This window comes from Ursus americanus, chromosome 3 (genome assembly GCF_024610735.1).
Source record: "Ursus americanus isolate L20-20 chromosome 3, mUrsAme1.1.p, whole genome shotgun sequence".
Lineage (NCBI taxonomy): Eukaryota > Metazoa > Chordata > Mammalia > Carnivora > Ursidae > Ursus > Ursus americanus.
The window spans coordinates 78,220,154-78,239,625 of NC_142129.1; the positions used below are offsets into that span (position 1 = coordinate 78,220,154).

Sequence of the window (19,472 nt, forward strand, 5' to 3'; positions counted from 1 at the left end):
AATGTTAATAAAAATTGAAAAAAATAAAGGTTTTCAGTGGGTCAAATAAGAATAGTATATGCCTTCATGATTTTCAGTGTAATGATGAACTATGTTATTTAAAAGTTTCATTGTGGAGCTTTTAGGTTTTTATTTGTTTTATGAGTTCTGTGTCTAATTTGGCATTTTACTCGGTTCATTTGTTGAATTTCTGGGTAAATAATGAAGACGTCCTGTGTGACCCATCATCTTCTGTCCACATCCCCAAGATTTTGGCCATGCTGAATTCAGACCCTCTGTTGTAGTAAAGGTACGGAAGGCCGATTTGGTGCAGTGACAGCTGAAAATTCTGTTGTGACCAAGACATTCTTAATTTCAAACTTCACCTCCTTTTAGTACATATGGTAGTGCACATGCACAGTTATTTTCTTCTTCAGATTTTCATTTTATGTTAGTGTATAGTTACTACAAAATTAATTCATTCATATAATCATATAAATACACAGAAGAATCCCTGAGGATAGGAGTCTAAAGGAATGTTACATTTACATATGTGTTGTATCTGCATTTACATTTGTGTTTGGTATAAACAGTGAGGTATAGATTTCAATGTAAAAGAGTGCCAACTATTTAAATTCCATTTTATCTTAAACATATAACCAAAAACTCCTGGTCTTAACTATAATTTATACATTTCAAAAATTACAAGTTTTAAAAATTTCTAAGCTGTATTTAGAAAATGACATTAAAGCATTTGCCAGAAAAATAAAAACTGTTTGAAATATTCTGAAAATTGAAATATTTAAAATATCATTTCAAATCTTTACTTAATCCTGATTTTACTTTGTATAAATGCTCATGTGTATACATTTCATATATGTATAGCATTCACGTGTAGAACTTTTTCCAGCAAACTGCATTGATTCAAATTTCAGTAAAAATACCTTAAGCTAGGGGTGCCTGTGTTGCTCAGTCAGTTAGACATCTTCCTTTGGCTCAGATCATGATCTGGGGGTCCTGGGATCAGGACCCAGCCTACACTGGGCTCCCCACTCAATGGGGGGGGCTGCTCTTCCCTCTCTCTCTGCCCCTCTCCACCACTTGTGCGCTCTATCAAATTACATAAAATCTAAAAAAAAAAAAAAAAAAAAGTAGAGAAGTATCCTCCCATAGTCTGTATTTTGATGTTAGTAGCATAAAGTCAACTTTTTCTGATCTAAGGGAAAGAATTGTTTAGAAGTGGACGTAACAATATTCATGAACTTTAGAGAAATTTTCTTTATAATGAATACATATTTATGCTCAAACAACTGGTAATACCTGTGAAAGATTTATTAAAGAAAAGATGCTAAACTCTGGACAATAATAGATTTTATTTTTTTTTAAAAGACTTAGAGCATGAGCAGGGGGGAAGAGCAGAGGGATAGGGAGAAGCAAACTTCCTCCTGAGCAGGGAACCCGACATGGGGCTTCATCCCAGGACCCTGTGATCATGACCTGAGCCAAAGGCAGATGCTTAACCCACTGAGCCACCAAGGCCCCCCAATAATAGGAGATTATAAAATTTGGTTTAAAGAATTTCCTATAAAATGATAAGATGGATTCCAATGGGTGGAAGGATCACTGGGCCCATCTTTAGAAGGAAGGGAATAAATTTACATTCAGGAGAAGCTTCTTTGAGAATGAAAAAGGAATAGTAAGTTGAACTGCAATGTCATTATATTTGGAATTTCCAAAGGCATAAAAAATGTTTTTTCTGTCCTCATACACACACAAAAATTTGTTTGAAGTTTCGACAGCATCTAGAAAGGCTATTATAACTAAATGCTTTTAAAATGAATTAAATGGTATTGATTATGTGCATATAAGCATATATCAGTTTAAATAGATGATAGAATGATATCTGGTGCCCATAGTGATTCACACATACACACACACACACACACACACACACCCCTACCTCCTTGTAGAAGGTATTGCTACTTTTTTTAAGGATATCTAATTTTAAAAAGTAGGAAAAATGTCAAAAAATGTTAATAAAATAAAGGAGCATTTTTTTAAAAATGGAATTATAATCGATATATAACATTCTATTAGTTTCAGATATGCAGCATAATAATTGATATTTGTATACATTGTGGAATGTTCACATTAAGTCTAGTTATCTATTACTAAGCAAAGTTTAAAAAAAACTTTTTTTTTTTTTTTTGCAGTGAGAACTTTGAAGAGTTACTCTTAGCTACTTTCAAATATGCAGTACAATATTATTGACTATAGTCACCATGCTGTACCTTATGCCCCCATGACTTAATATATAACTCAAACTTCGTATTTCTTGATCTCCTCCACCCTTGACCCACCCACAACCCTCCTCCCTTTGGCAACCACCCATCCGTTTTCTGTTTCTCTGAGTTTTGTTTGTTCATGGGTTTTTTTTTTTTTTTTAGATTCCACATATAATTGAAATTATATGGTATTTGTCGTTGGTTTATTTCACTTAGCATAATATACTCTAGGTCCGTCCATTTTGTTGCAAATGGCAAGATGTCCTTCATTCTTTTTTATGGCTGGGTAATATTTCATTGTGAAATATTTCATTGTGTACACACACACCACTTCTTTTTCATTCACTTATCCATAGACACTTGGGTTGCTTCCTTATCTTGGCTGTTGTAAATAAGGCTGCAATAAACATAGGTATGTATATATCTTTTCAAATTCATGTTTTTGTGTTTTTTGTTTCATTGGTTTGTTTGGTTTTGTTTTGCTTTTGGACAAATACCCAGAAGTGGAATTACTAGATCATAAGGTAGTTCTATTTGTATTTTTTTTCTGTTTTTACGTATTTTGATGAACCTCCATATTATTTTCCATAGTGGCTGCACCAGTTTACGTTCCCATCAGTAGCACACTGAGTGGTCCCTCTCCTCCACATCCTCATTAACACTTATTTCTTGTCTTTTTGATACCTGCCGTTCCAGCTGGTGTGAGGTGATATCTCATTGTGGTTTCGATTTGCATTTCCCTGATGACGAGCGGAGCATCTTTTCATGTGTCTGTTGGCCATGGATGTCTTCTTTGGAAAAATGTTTGTTTAGGTTCTCCGTGTTTTAATTGGATTGTTTCTTGTTTTTTGTTATTGAGTAGTGTGCGTTCTTAAAGTATTTTGGATATTACCCCTTTCCAGATATGATATTCAAATAGGTTCTTGATTTCAGTGGGTTGCCTTTTCATTTTGTTGATGATTTCCTTCACTGTTCAGAAGCTTTCTAGTTTGATGTAGTCTAGTTTATTTTTGCTTTTGTTGCTCTTGCCTTTGGAGTCAGAGTCAAAAAATTATTGCCAAGACTAACGCCAAAGAGCTCACTGCCTATGTTTTCTTTTAGGAGTTCTATAAACTCAGATTTTACATTCAAGTCTTTAGTCCCTATATTGACTTAATATTTGCGTGTGGTCTAAGATACCGATTCAGTTGCATTCTTTTTGCATATGGTTGTCCAGTATTTCCAACAGTATTTACTGAAGAGACTATCCTTCCCCGCTGCATAATCTCGCCTCCTCTATCGTAAATTAATTGATCATATATGCTTGAGTTTATTCCTGGGCTCTCTCTTCTGTTCCATTGATCCATGTGTATGTTTTTATACACAGGCTTTGGTTTTAAGCACAAAATGTTGGCAATGTCATATTTAGGAATAGCAGATAAAAGAGCAAAAAAATGGGAGATTGATAGTTTAGTAGAATAAATATAAGAGAACTTCTGTTGAATCAAAGAAATGAAAGGCTTTGCTTCAGATTGATTTGGAAGGCCAGAGAAACTGACAAATAATATAAAAGATCCTGGCTTCTAACAGTTTGATACGGAACACAAAGTGACAAGAGAGTACAGGCTTCTTTTAAAAACATGAATAAGATTAATATCAAAGAAAATACATTCTGGGAAGAATGGCAAAATCCATTTCAGTAATCCATCGATGTTTATATCAGAATGCTAACTGTGTGTTTAAGATTAAATGGAGTTTATTACTTCTTAACAACGGCCTAATTTTGTTTTATGAAACCTAAGATTTAAAAAGTCTTGATCTGTTTGTTCCCTCCTGATACTACATTTTCCTGAACGGTTGATTGAAATTTTCTCTCTCGGAATAAAAGTGTGGTAGGTTTCTCCGTAGTTAAGTCTCGTCAGTCTTGCCGTCTGTGAGTCAGGGTGGTTGGCATTTGTGCATTCAGCGCTGATGCTGGTTTAAATCCTTTCTGAAAGTCAAAGGCTGTAAAGCGAATTGCGGAGGAGAGCCGTGCGGGGATGGAGAGAAGAGCACGTTCGGCAATTTGAAGTGTTTTTATAATACATCTACGACTCCTGTGGTACAACTTTATGGTCTTACAAGCCCATGTAATCATCGCGCCTCGGTCTCCTGAGGCTCTGTAAGTGTAAAGGCACAATAGATGACCTCATCACTCTGAGGGAGGCAGAAGGGGAATTGCAGCTTCTCCGAGTCCACAGCGCGCATTAGTTAGTGTTCTACATACAAGAGGTGCAGGCATTGTATCCCTGGGTGCTTGATTTAAGTCAATAACCATTTTAAAAAGCAAAATTCAAAAAAATGCATGAGAAGCTGATGGGTTTTTATGGGTTTCAGTATCTTTATATCCTCTCTCGATGGACTGTGAGGCATGCATAGATACATGGAATTTGTATTTGGGGCGTTTATTTTAATGCAGGTGTGAAAATCAGATTGGAACGGCACGTTTGGTTCTTCGTTAAATGGAAACTTTAGACAATAAAGCATTCTGCCCTCTGATTACTTCTTCTGGGGAAAGAGAGGTCCACATTGTTTCCGTTTGGCAATCTCTCTTTGATAAGCTTCTGCAGTACTTGAGCCTCTGTAGAGCTTATTGGTGTCAGTAACTAACTTCATTCAAACCAGTACTTTGAAGTGTTACTGAAACAGGAACACTCAAGCGGATTCATCCATGTAGCTTCCGTAGCTAAGCTACACATTCAATTCTGTAATTGCCTCTCGAATAACCCTTTTTAATGGATATCTCACAGCCCCCCCCCTCATTATGCTTAAAATGGAATTCATCATTGTCCCAAATATCCCTCCTGCTCCACTGTTCATATCTTTGTTAATAGTGCTATTCAGGCCCAAGCCAGAAAACCAGTTCTCTTTTTTTCCCCTTATCCCATTGTCTGTCACTACAATCTGCAGAATCTTTCTCCTCTTTTTTTTTTTTTTTTTTTTTGTTTAAGTATTATTTATTTGAGAGAGAGAGGGAGATGGGGAGGGGCAGAGGGAGAGAATTTCAAGCCAACACCCCATTGAGTGTGGAGCCTGGACACAGGGCTTGATCTCACCACCCCGAGATCATGACCGAGCCAAAATCAAGAGTCGGACATTCAACCGATAGAGCCAACCTGACACCCCTTTCCTTTCAGTCTTTTGAATTTCTTTGCATTTCCCATGTGTACCACTTTTTCTTTCTTTCTTTCTTTTTTTTTTTTTTTTTTAAGTTCAGACCATTAGTATTCCGCGCTGACCTGACTGTACTAATTTTCTCTCTTGTCTTCCCCATTCATGTCTGTCTTGCTTCTCAACTGCATTCAGTCTTCTACCATACTGGCTTCTCTGGAAGTCTCAAGTGCAAATATGTTAATTTTGCACACCAGCTTATATGTCTCTATAATTCTCAGAGTAAATTTATTTTGTTTTTAGTACTTCTGGGCCAGAATAGCTGTGTGTCTCTAATCCTCCTGCCACTGTTGTCCCACACCCCCCTTTTAGCCATTTTGAATAACGTCTTGCTCCTGGAAAGCCTCTTTAAAAACAAAACAAGCAAACAAACAAAAAACCCTGTGCCCTGCCCGGGGTGATGGCTGAGTCAACCACTTAGCCCTCCTACCGCATCTCCACTCCTCTTTCAAACTCTGTTTGCCTCCTCCTCTGGGAACTCGAGAGTGACCACCACACCTTCTGACTCTCAGAAAATACTTACTTAGCTTCATAGTCAGGTTTCTGTTACCAGAGTCTGGGATACAAAAGCCAAATTTGATGTAAGCTGCTTTGATTTATCTCTCTGTCTTCTCTATTAGATTTAGAACAACTTGAGAAGAATTTTCACAATTTATTTGATTTTAATTCCAAGAGCCTAGTCAAGGATTATTAATAAATGTTTTTGAATGATTGAATACAGTGCTGGAATTAGACCTTCACCTCTCTAGGATTTCATTTATTATGGTAAAAGTGCCCAAACCATTTTTAATCTGTTCTATATTCCTTTGTGTCACATGTATCTGTAGGGATATTTTGGCATTGCAGGAACACTGTGTGAGTTTTTATCCTTGAAATATCGTTCTAGATCATAAAGCCATTCTGTTGCTCTGTGTGAATCTCCTATTTGTCAGTATTATTCGTGTCTATTATCATCTTAGAATGCATTGCGTCAGTCTTTCCATGGTGAGTTCTTTGTCTTTCACATCTCAGCTTAAAGTATTTCTTCAGAGAGAATATTCATGACAGTCCAGTCTTATGTAGCCGCCCAGTCAATCTCTGTGACATCCCCAGTTTCAATTATTTAAACAGCACTAAACAACTGTGATAGGTTATTATTTATTTAGGTGACTTCTAGGATGTTCCAGGGCTCGACTGTTGGAATGACCCTCTAGCTCTGAAGAAGAAAGAGCCTGCTAACTCTGGCCCACAGACCTACCACTTATTGTGGTAATTAAAGTGTTATTTATGTATCTATTTTTATTTGAGTATAGTTGACATGCAGTGTTACATTAGTTTCAGGTGTACAACATTGTAATGTGACAAGTTTATACATTATGTTCACCACAAGTGTAGCTACCATCTGTCCCCATACATCACTACACTGTTGTATCATTGACTGTATTCATTATGCTTTGGGTTTGGGGGGGGTTGTATTTTTTTTTTTTTTATTCCTGTGACGTACTCCGTAACTGGAAGTCTATATCTTTCACTCCCCTTCATCCATTTTTCCTAGTCTCCCTCTCCTCTGGCAACCGTCAGGTTGTTCTCTGTATATATACGTTTGATCCTGCTTTTTGTTTATTCATTTGTTTTATTTTTAGATAACCATTTATGAGTGCAATCATATGGTGTTTGTCTTTCTCAGTCTGAGAAATACTCTCTAGGTCCATCCATGTTGCCTCAAATAGCAAGATCTCATCCTTTTTTGTGCCTGCATAATACTCCGTTATAGATATAAAATACACATAGATGTATGTGCACACCACATCTTCCTTATCCGTTTCTCTGTTGATGAACACTTAGGTTCCTTCCAGATCTTGGCTGTTGTAAATAATGCTACACTAAACACAGGAGTGCGTGTATCTTTTCGTATTAGTGTTACTATTTTTTTTAAGGTAAATATCCAAAAGTGGAATTATCAAATCGTAGGGTATTTCTATTTATAATTTTTTGAGGAATCTCCATACTGTTTTCTATAGCAGCTGTACCAGTTTACGTTCCTATCAGCAGTGCGCAGTGGTTCCTTTTTCTCCACATCTTCACCCACACTTTTTGTCATTTTTTTTTTTAACGTTTTAGCCATGTAAACTAAGTTTTATTGAGACACAGTCACATCCCTTTGTTAATGTGTCGCTTCTGGCAGCTTTTTTGTAGAGTTTGAATGTGAGTCATTGTGACAGAGACCATGTGGGTCGTAGACCTAAAAATATTTCCTGATTCTTCGGGAAAAATATTTATCAACTCCTGCTCATGCTCTCAGATCGGTGCCTGACACAGAAGAGAAACTCAGTAAGTGTTGGTTAGATGAGTGTCCGATAGAAATTAGGTGATTAAGAAACGAAACACACAGATTGGGAGATACTTAATAGGAAGCTTCTGAGATATATTTGGTGACTTAAAGGGCTTCTAAAAACTGGGCTGTAGTGTGTACACCAGCCTTTTCAAAACGTGTGTGTTAAAAAGGGTTGATCTATTTCCGAACTTGAAGTGAAGCCAAAAAGACGACCAGAATTGATGCAGCTCCTCTGGTTCGGATGAGGAGTGCGCTCACCTATCACTTTAAATCTAAGGGAGGACAAGGAATTCTTGGATCATGTGTACCTGCTTAGAATGTGGCATAATGAAGGTTAAACTAAAAATGTTTTACTCTTCACTGAAAATTACCTCTGACTTAAAAAGGTGACCTAACACATGAAAATACAATTAATATATTCATTTACTTGCAACTGTTTTTTAGTACTTGACCATGTTAGTCATTACTGTTCCTTGAATGCCTCCTATGCATTAAGTATAGCATTATTTTCATTTTTCCTAACAACCCTAGATATCCTAGGTACTCTTCTCTCCATCTTCCACCTGAAAAACTAGAACCCTATAGATTAGTTTGTCCATTGTTGTATAACTGTATATTAAACACAGAACAGTCCCATCCCATTACCTCTTCCACTATATTCTAGGCATTGGAGGAAAAGTAAATAACATAGTGTCTGCCCTCGTAATGGACAGTATAATAGGAAGCATGCAAATAAACAAGGATACTGAAATGTGGGAAGCATGTGATAGAGGTCTACAGAAAAAGCTGTAGGAGAGTGGGAAGGGTTTTAGTCTGCTAAATGAGGGTAGGTGGGGTGGGAAAAATCACAGAAGACCCTGCAGAGAAGATGATGCTGGCTGTGCTAAGAAAGAAGGGAGGAGGTTGACAAATGGAACTGGTAGACCCAGTCCAAAGTGAGGAGACAGTGTGTGCAGTGCCATGGGAGGCAGGCAGCAGCACTGTTTGCTCTGAGAAAGGCACACGTCTCATTATAGCTTGGGTTTATGGCAAATGGAAAAGCAGTGGAAGACCCAGTCGGGAGATTGGGAAGACAACCAGGTAAGACCAGTTTTTATGGAGAAGAACTGAAGACGTATAATTAGGGAGGGCATTTACAGAATAGAACACTGTGGCAACAGTGGGAAGAGTGGGTGAAAGTGAGGTGAAACTGGAAGCAGGGAGACCATCTGAAGGTTTGCTGAAGACCTAAGTGAATATGGCCCTAGAAGAAGAGAAATCAGTATGTAGATGGTAGCACCGACATGGCCTGGTCTTTTACCATCTTCTATTACATTTAACATCAAAAACCTTTAAGCCAGTTCTAATAGTTCGTGCAAATCATCTGTTTTGATCAGGTGTTGAATTGTTCATATTTTAAAACTATTTCAAAATAGCTCAAGCTTCTCCTCCAGTTTGACTTTGATAAATTCAAGCTTTTGTGGGGTATTAAGCTAGGACTTATTAATTTATTAAAAACATGGTTTATTAAGATAGAAAAATAATTATTTCTTTATTAAATTATTTGCTGAACAACACACTAGCCAGGACTGATAAATATAAAATTCCTGTGTCAATAACTGTACATTAAAATCTGAACGAATCATGCTCAGTGTGTTGTAAGCATCCTGAAAGCTGACAGTTGATGTATTTTTATAGATGTCTATTTGTTAAAAATGCCCAAGCATGTGCTAAGGGTTCTGCAGGTATGAATACTAGATGTGTGGGGACAAATCTCTATTCACGTGCAACCAGAGATACAAGGATATGAACCTCACGTCTTAGAAATGATGTTAGATTTTATACACAAGTCTGTAACAGTCGAGTTCAATTTCTTAGATTTGTTTTGTTTTCACTGTGAAGCAGTGTGTGGTATTTAAACCAAGTGACTGGGCTTCTTCATTATCGCCAACTACCACGTACCATGTTCCAGGGCGTCTGATCTTTCCACCTTAGAATCACCAGACGTTTCTTTGTTCTAAAACTGGTTGACACAAATCCCTAAGTTCCGGGCAGCGTGTGCCTCGTTGACAGCACCACCCTGTTCCCCAGGAGCCTTGTTATCCTCCTTCAACCGTATCTTGTTAGTCAGCTCCCGTACTTTCTGAGCCTTCTTAGTGAATTCAGCAGTCCAGCTGTACACATCGACACTAACATCCCTACGCAGATGGGCAGTCTCCGAGCAAAGGCGAGGGATTTCCCAGGTCTAATTTGGTCTGTAATTTTCAGCCCGAGTTTCCTCTCAGCTCTACCAGAACTGTGTGTTCATAACTCCACGTACAGGTGTGCATCTGTTGCTTCTGGTACATGTATTAGATCTTATATATAATTTCTTCCACCAAAATTTTATTGTGTCCATGCTCTATTCAGGGCTGCGTTCACCAGGGTGGTTTGATTTCAGGAGCACTGGAAGTATCCCATTGTAAAAATTATCTCCTCACCGACATTACATGGCCCATTACATGATATCATTAGTTGTTTTCTTCTTTCAGTTTGCATTCTCTTACAATGTCCATGGTTTTGGAAGAATTAACACACCGTTTTCTTCATGTAATGTAAAATTGATGTAGCGTCATTCTCTATTAATTTGGGGCCAATCCTTGAGGCAAGGGGAGAAGACAAGGTTTTAATTCCTCATCCTAGCGCTTTAGCAGCTCAATCAGAATTGTTCCATCAAGATACTTTTATTTTTATTTTTCTAATTGTTTTTTGAAGAAGAGAGAGAAAGAAGGAGAGCGAGCACAAGTTGGGGGAGGGGCAAAGGGAGAGGGAAAGGGAATTTTAAGCAGAGTGCATGCTGAGAGCAAGCCCAATGCAGGGCTCGATCTCATGACCCTGAGATCATGACCTGAGCCAAAAATCAAGACTGAGCCATCTAGGTTCCCTATTAAGATATTTTTAAAAATCCATTTGTAGGCTGGGTATTAAGAGGTAAATAAGATAATAATGATAAGGGCTGGTGATATTTTTTGTGCAGTGACTAAGTGACGGTGTTCTAAGTGCGTGTAATGTTCAGCACGGCTCTGTGAGGCAGGCGCTCTTATTAGCCCCATTGCGCAGGTGAGGAAAATAGGTTTAAGAGAGATTCATTTTCTGAAGGTCAGATAGTTCCTTCTGGCATCAAGACCTGAGGTCTATGAGCGGGAAGGCAGTCAGTGAGAGTAGTCTTTGCCAACACTACATACATTCACATACTAAATTCATAAATGCTAAGTATTCAGAGGAAAGGATCCCACCAGGAAAATATTATATGTGTTTAAAAAAAAAAAAAAACCTCAATTTGAGGTTTTTAAAATTTGGTCTTAATTGAATATTATCATATGGCTCCCAACTCCATTTGAATGGTCTCAGAGTTTATTTTTTGGGGAAATTCCCATATTTTATTTCACTTTTAAAAGTTTAAATAAAAGATGTTTAGGGCATTGTAGGTATTTTCATTTGTTCAAAATTAAGCAGGCCCTGTGTCTACTGAAATATAAAACGAATATGTAGAAATAGATATTTAACTTTTTTTTACAATTTTAATTACAAATAGATCTTTGATAAAATGACTTTGGTGAAATACTATCAGTGGGAGCAATTGGATCATCATCTTCAGGTAATTACTCGAAAGTTGCTGGGTTTTATTTACAAATTAATGTTTTCAAATTTAAAATTAGAATTTTTCAGTCACATGATTCCAATGAGGAATACCTCATCATGTGAGAGCTTCAAATAAAGCAGACGAAAGGGATGTGGCTTTATTACAAAATAAATCAAATTACAGTCTCATTGCTGCATATAAAAGGAATGTTACTGTTAACGTAAAATAACTGACAAGACTGAAATAATATGCTGAGCTTTGGAAGGAAGCTTCCATCTGTGTCAAACAGCTGAAGGACATATGCACCATACAAGTTCTCAAGCAGCTGAGGAAAGGATTGTAATTACAGCCGTTGTTCTCAGATTGCCTTTTCTTCGTAAACTTGTTGGACGTTCACACTAAGCCTACAGATCATCTAGGATCCTTACTGTATTTGTGTTTATTATTTTTTTAAAATAAAAACAGCAGAAGCACAAGGGGTTAAATGATTAAAGTAGCCTGTTGTGCCAGTGATAAGTCTCTTGGCTACCAAAGTTACTAGTCATTTATTTGGTCTTGAGGATACTAGAAATGGAAAAAAACTTAGAATGCCTGAAGGATAAAACAAAGGTTTTTCCTTGTTTCCTATACTTAGAATATTTCTGAAGCAGAACCCCTATGTGCCTCCAAGAAAAATCTTACAAGTAATTACCATTTTATTGAAAGTGACATTAAAATCCCTCCATTAATAAACATGACATTAGATCCTAGTGTCTTCCATTTCCCTTGCATTATTCTTATTTTCTGTAATGAGAAGTGGATTTCTTCTGAGCTCCTCCTATGCACGCCACAATTTGCAGATTTCATTAAAGCAGAACAACAGCTGGGTTCTGGGCATTAGCCTGGTGCTCAGTCTATGGGAAACTAAAGAGAGAGGGAGCAAGGGCGGAAATCTCAGTAATACGGGGGTTAGAGAACTGACAAGGACAAGGGCCTTTTAATATTTGTACCAAATTCACTGTAGGAATAAGGCTTATCTCCTCATCAGGGTTCACATGTGCCTTTGGAGGCTTTTGTTCAGCCGTCCGCAGTGGGAGGTAGACTCTGGTGCCGGAGACGTGATTAGGGAGATGAGATTTGGTCTTCCAATCTCCCTGTATCTTATTAATCTTTCATTTACACTGGGATTAGATGAGATTCCATTAGCCAAATCCACTAAAAAGATTCGTTCATTTTAATATTTATACACACTGTCTAGTCCTTAAAGTGGATTCTTTTTGTGTGTGTACTTAATTGGATCAGTGGGTTTCTTGTTATTAACACTTTTCTTTTTAGAGATGAGGTTGATGAATAAAATTAGTGACATCTGGTTCAGCTCAGCTGTTAAATATAACTTTTAATAACTACATTATGTACTACAGGATAAAATGAACATTTGCTATAAAGATAAAATCTTAGTTTAGAATCACAGAGTAAGCATTGGCTCATTAAAAGAAAAACAGAGCAAAACTGGTAATATTCTGTGAATGTCCAAAAACAGGCGGTGGGAGAGAATGATATTTAATGGCACTAAGAAGTAGCTTCGAAACCCTTACTTATTATTCAGGTATGAGAATAGTGTATTAGAATTTCTGAGACTAAAATGAAAATTTGTCCAACCCAAAGGATATGAGAGTGTGGCCCAAAGTGTTAATTTACTTTCATAAAATACTATTTTTAAATTAGATTAACTTTCGCTTTGAAGAAATTTTGTTTTGGCTTTTTGTTGATCCTGTTCATTGTGAATATTGCTTTTTAAAAAGTGCATTGAAGGTCCTGTTTCTAGTTGTACTTGAGCAAGATTTCCAAACTTGGCATTGGTGACACTTGGCTGGGTAATGCCTTGTCGTGGGGGTCATCCTGTGTGTGGAAGGGTGTTCAGAGCATCCCCAGTCTCTCTCCACTAGATGCAAGTAGCCTGTCACGCCTCTTGACAATCAGAATGTCTCTAGGCATTGCTGACTATTTCTCGGGAAGGAATAGCGCTCTCGGTTGAGAAACACTGTGCTACAAAGATATAGTTCTTTTTTTTTTTTTTTCATATTTAAAATTGTAGATAATCAGAGTTACACATATAATGAAAGCTTAGAAATCAGATGCTCATAAACAGTACAAATTTAAGAATCTGACACAATTTAGTGCTGTCTCTATAGCTCTCACAGTGTTTTTTTTGTTTTTTGTCGTATTGAATACCTTTCCTAGGTTTTATTTTTGCCATTTAAGAAGGGGGTAATATTAGTATCTCAAAGTGTCATTCTAAATATTAAATGGCATAATGCATAGACAATGGTTAACACACTTGCGCCACAGTATGTGGTTAATTTAATACCACTGACTGTATCAGTAGCAATACTTTAAATAACACATGCCGATGTTACCTAAATGCAAGGCTATACTAGAGCAGTATTATTAGTTAAATGGAAATAGTATATTAAATATTTTGACCAATTCTCTTGTTTTACTTATTTAACTGTAACCTATTTAGCATTGTTAAACAAGAGTAATTTTTGTATCTATTTTGTTTCATAGTTTTAATATATACAGGTCTTACCAAAGACTTGTCAAAACTATCTTGTGTTTTATAAAATACATTTTTGATGCAAAGTTATCAGTTATTTTATATTTTGAATAAATCCTACATTTTTCTTTATTTTGCTAGTTTCAGTTTCATTTGAAAGATGTAGTTGATATGTATAGGCATTATAAATAATCTTAAGGTTTTTCAAGTAGTCATATGGTGCTCTTAAAACATTGGTGAGGCCCTGAACCTTGACTAAGTCAAGAAAATGTATTCAGATTTAAAAAGGAACAGTAGTGCGATGCTTTATGGCTTGAAATTTGCAGAGGAAAGGATTCAGAACTTGTCAATCTGTAATCCATGTCATAAATAAGATACGGATTTAAGTCATGTATCTTAGAAGAATTAGCAGGAAATGTAAGGTACTTCTTTTGTGCTGTTACAAATTAGATTTTTCTTTGTTCCCTTGAGAAGCCAGATTGAACAATAGAATATCCTGAAAGAGAATTGCTGAACACCAAGGCCATGTATTTGGAAACTAAGTATAGGGAGAATAGAGATGTATACTTGGCTTTCTGAATCAATTATCAGTGAAATCCTGTCATACCATTTAGAATAGAGGCCCCCAAGTCAAGGTTGACTTTTCTAGCATTCATGGTTTCTAACAGGCTTAGCCTTGCACATTTATAAAAGATTTATTTGCAAAATAAAACATTCTAACAAAGATAAAGATCTCCATTTCTTAAAAGTGGACCTAAAATGAGGACTAACTTTACTCTTCATGCAGCCATAAGACGCTTAGTTTAAGTTCATTAGTAATTGGCACTAGGGTCAAGGCTAGATCACTATTGACCAATCTTCCACAGTGGGGGAAAAAAATGTAGGCCACTCATGTACTTCCAAGATCTGTTCAAGTGAGAAATTCAAAGTTTGTGTGAGTGGAAAACATTACTAGTTTGTGGGGAGCAGTGATTAAAAGGGCATGAATGAATATAGCGTATGTTAAATAATGCAATACATACACAATGTGTAATTGAAAATGTGAAATACAATATAATGTTAAATATTGATAAACAACCTATAGAAAAGTAGTCAGAGCTATTATTTGTGTTCTGAAGTATATCTGTCTGAATAAAAGGATCAAGGTCTGTTTGGGGCCAAGAAATATTCCAAGATTTTTTTTTTAAATAATTTATTCTGAAATTCCTGTATGAAATATTTTTTGGCTATCAAATTATATGATTTCTGTAATTAAATAAAATTCTTTGCATTTTGATTTCTTTCTGTAGACATTCGAGTAAAGATTGAGACTTAAAAGTAATTGCTTTCAAAAGGCTTTGTAATATATAATGACAAAGGGAAACAAAGTCTGTTGAATTTTAGTGAGAATGCTACAATTACTTCTTGAGTGTCGAGTCTATAAGAATGAACAATCCATTTTCACATTAATATTAAACAGTAGTATTTGTTGGAAATAATTTTCTGTTGTATTTGGGCTCGTTTTATTTTTTCATCATAGAAAGATTATGTTTTATATCTTTTAAGTACTATGGTCTTACGGAAATAGAAGAGACTAAAAATACTGGTTGAGAACAAAAAGGCTCTAGCATAACCGCATAAACACACTCGGTAATACAAAACAACAACAAAAAAATCTAATAGTAACTTCTACTTTTCTAATGTACCAGGCTTTCTATGCAGTTGTAGCTAGAAGAATTACGTAAAAACGTCTTTCTAAATAAAGTCTACTTATGAATTTAAATAAGAGAGAAAGAAAGAAAGAAAAAGATTGTGTAGGTAATTATAATGGAAGTAGCAGGGGAAGATAATAGATTCAGGAAATGACATAAACTTCTTTTTAGAATGGCCAGTATTCGGCATTAGTTTCACTCTTCTGTCCTCTGCAGATTACCCAGTTATTTCAGTATTGTTTATTCTGAGTTACGCTAATGGCATAGAAATGGAGAGATGTGAGACACCTTAGTGATTCTGGAGAAGCTATTTCATTTTATAAGGTTAAGCAGATAAAAGTCTGTTCATTTTAGGAACCCTATTTAAGAAACCAAAATAAGATACGTGTATTAGTCAAATGTAATACATTGCGTGGATCAGAAAAATATAACCCAATAGCCAAGAAAGATCTAAAATAGCATTCCTACTTTTTGGTTTGTTTTGAAGCTTTACATATTTTTTTAATACATTTTAACTTGTTCAGTATGGTTTGAGAAAAAATTAATTCCTAATGCAGCAATTTATTTTACTTCGTAGTTTTGGTGTTTTAAGGAATTTGAATGAATGGTCTCTCTTAAGTTCTATGATTAAAGACTGGAGCTAACTTGCACTCCCACGACAGATTCTTTGCTTTTGATTTCTTGCTTCAGACATTCAAGTAAAGATAATGACTAACAGTAATGATCGCACTAAAATCTTTATAAATATACGAGGGCAAATGGAAGCATCTGAATCCTTAATCTGGGATTAAGCCTTGCATATGTGACAGGTATACAGTACCATTTCTTTCATTTGAATGAAACTTAAAATCAGTTAAAGCACCTCTTATTATAGATTCTTTATGTCCTTGGCTCATTTGCAGATGAACAAGTTTTGAGAAAACATTTTGATACGTACTTTAGTAATGTCTTATCTGAAAAGGAATTTTCAGGTATATAGGCTGCAAACTTTAAGACCCATCAACATAATAAGAAAATTTCAGAGCTTGACTTTTCCCCCAAGTACCTAAAAGTATAATTAACAATCAGCATATCAAAGCCTGATACTTAGTAGTTATCAAATAAAATGGAGAAAACAATTAGCCTTGAAAACAAATAAAACTTTATTAAGAATAATTAGATATCAGTTGTTGCTTAACGTGAATTAAAGAGTGAAGGAAATTGAAGAGATAGCTAGAGTAGATTGGCAATTAATGAAGTGTATCTGGATCATAAATAAACATTATTTGTTCAATAGAATATTACTGTAAGTTTCATGAATGTTTAAAGAAAAGTACAATGTTCCTCTTTTTCTGTGATGTTTTGTATATAACTATAAATATTCATGAATAGTATTAGTTCAGGTTATCTATGTGAATATAAATTTTTATATAACAGGCCACTTAATGTTCATTGGATCATGCTTTTGAATATAAATTCACTAGTCTCTCAGAGGTACCATGGATCTAACCCAGCTCATGAATATTCACACACACACAACCGATCTTTCTGCAAGTAATCACATCCATAAAGATGGAAATCTTGTTAGTTCCCAATAATGAGAAATGTATTAGGATGCCAGTCCCAGGACAATTTCACAATACCCTTGTTTTCATTTTTTTGTAAATGATAAACTTAAAAATATAAACACATATGCTGCACATCTTCCTTGTTAGAAACTCTTGTTTCTTTTACCTTTACAAAATATTGGATGTGATTTAACCATGACTGCATTTGCTTCCTTTATTTACTGTGGTCATAGAAAAGAGCAGGAATTCAGCAGTATCTCCAGTTCTTATCCCCCCACTCATTTCTACTGTTTAGGCTTGACTGTGGATTCTCAAGTGCACAGTGGTCCGGTCTCCTGATCTGCTGGGGGCGTGGTACATATTTTCCGTGTAGAGTGAAAACAAAAGATGTGAGATGATGTATGTCATCTTTTTGTGTAAGGGGAAAATAATATTCTAAGCTAAGTAAATGTTCACTATGTTAGAAATAAGATGCTCTGATCATGGAGGCCCGTAATCTTTAATGGGCTAAATCCCACATTATGATTGCTTCTTGTTCATTATAATAGATGGCATGTGTTTTTAATACTTATCCAAGTTCAATCAGTAATTATAAGTAAGAATCAAAATCGATGGCCTGGCCCTTATTAGCATCATTCTCTAATATTTAATTGAACTAACCAGAGAAAAAGAACTAATGCTCACAAAGGTAGCAGTAAAGCATCAGCTATTTCTGATTTTTTTTAAAGATTTTATTTATTTATTCGACAGAGATAGAGACAGCCGGAGAGAGAGGGAACACAAGCAGGGGGAGTGGGAGAGGAAGAAGCAGGCCCATAGCATAGGAGCCTGATGTGGGGCTCGATCCCAGAACGCCGGCATCACGCCCTGAGCCGAAGGCAGACGCTTAACCACTGTGCCACCCAGGCGCCCCTATTTCCGATTTCTAACATTGGTATTGTCAAGCCTCTAAATGAATTCTCTCTTTGTCAAAATGTATACATTTGTTGTTCTTGTGTAAACAGTTAATAGACTATGTTAAATGACAAACATTTATTTTTTTTTTTCAATTCCAGTAACAGACCAAATTATGTTAGCGTGTTACAGAGATTCATCAGCAGTTGAGGGAAGTGAGGCCAAGTGTGCCCCCCGCCCCCCTTCTCAACCGGGAGAGCTGCTGCTGCCTGTTCTGTGTATCACAGTGGTTCGCAGGAGGGAGCAGTTTTGTTTGTATTTTGACAATGTCTGGAAACGTTGCTTATCACAGCTGGGGGGCGGGTATGTGGTGCTGGCATCTAGTGGGTAGAGACCATAGATGCCGCTAAACATTCTACAAAGCACAGAATAACAAAGAATTACCCAGCCCAGAATGTCAGTATGGCCTTCGTCATATAAAAATTTGTTTGGAGAGGGGCGCCTGGGTGGCACAACGGTTAAGCGTCTGCCTTCGGCTTAGGGCGTGATCCCGGCATTATGGGATCGAGCCCCACATCAGGCTCCTCCGCTATGAGCCTGCTTCTTCCTCTCCCACTCCCCCTGCTTGTGTTCCCTCTCTCACTGGTTGTCTCTATCTCTGTCGAATAAATAAATAAAATCTTAAAAAAAAAAAAAACTTATCTTTGAAAAAAAAAATATTGGAGAAATAATTCCATGTCTAAATGACAACCACTGGGTTAGAGTACTTTCAGAGATAAAGTGATGAAAGGTATAGCATTATTTTTCAAATAAATGAAGACAGAGTCAATTACTGATGATAAATTTGAATTTTTCCTTTTTTTTCTTTATCAGCAACAATTGTGTTAAATGAACTCAACTGGACAAGTGCCTTAGATGAAGTTTTCAAAAAAAATCGAGAGGAAGATCCTTCGTTGTTGTGGCAGGTGTTCGGCAGTGCCACAGGCCTTGCCCGATACTATCCAGGTAGGTGCTCCGTGACTCAGTGGGTATCAAATCAAATGGTAAGTGCCAGACTTAATATTTCTTGGTATTTCTTAATATTAAGCTAAAAATCTCTTAGCTTCTCCCATATTGTGAGAAAAAGATACCACACTACTTCTCTACGGAAGCGTAGTCTTCCTTACATGGCTCTGTATCTTACCCAAATCACTTGAAACCGAGAGACCTCAGGAGCAGCTGAAGCTGTTGGCATCTGGAATCAGGCGATGCCATGAGCAGGTGTCTGTGTACCTGGGACAGGAGGTTATCAGGGATCGTTAAATAGTCCTGAGATGAGGGTCCGTCTGCTCAGCATGGACAATGTGTTGAATCACGTTGGAGAATGGAATAGTATTTTTAGAAGCTAACTGAAATATTTCTCCAGATTTCAAGTTCATGTTTTTATATGAAGGTGT

The 19,472-nt window shown here is 36.4% G+C and overlaps 1 protein-coding gene across 8 annotated transcripts in view; it reads left to right on the top strand.

Moving 5' to 3' along the window:
- The window catches only part of CACNA2D1 (calcium voltage-gated channel auxiliary subunit alpha2delta 1), a 485,973-nt gene that overhangs the window by 335,820 nt on the left and 130,681 nt on the right, over window positions 1–19,472 (top strand). For all 8 annotated transcript variants that reach the window (XM_087861132.1, XM_087861133.1, XM_087861134.1 and 5 more), the window contains exon 7: window positions 18,910–19,041. In XM_087861132.1, the coding sequence (XP_087717258.1) occupies window positions 18,910–19,041 (132 nt within the window). The remainder of the gene's footprint in view (window positions 1–18,909; window positions 19,042–19,472) is intronic.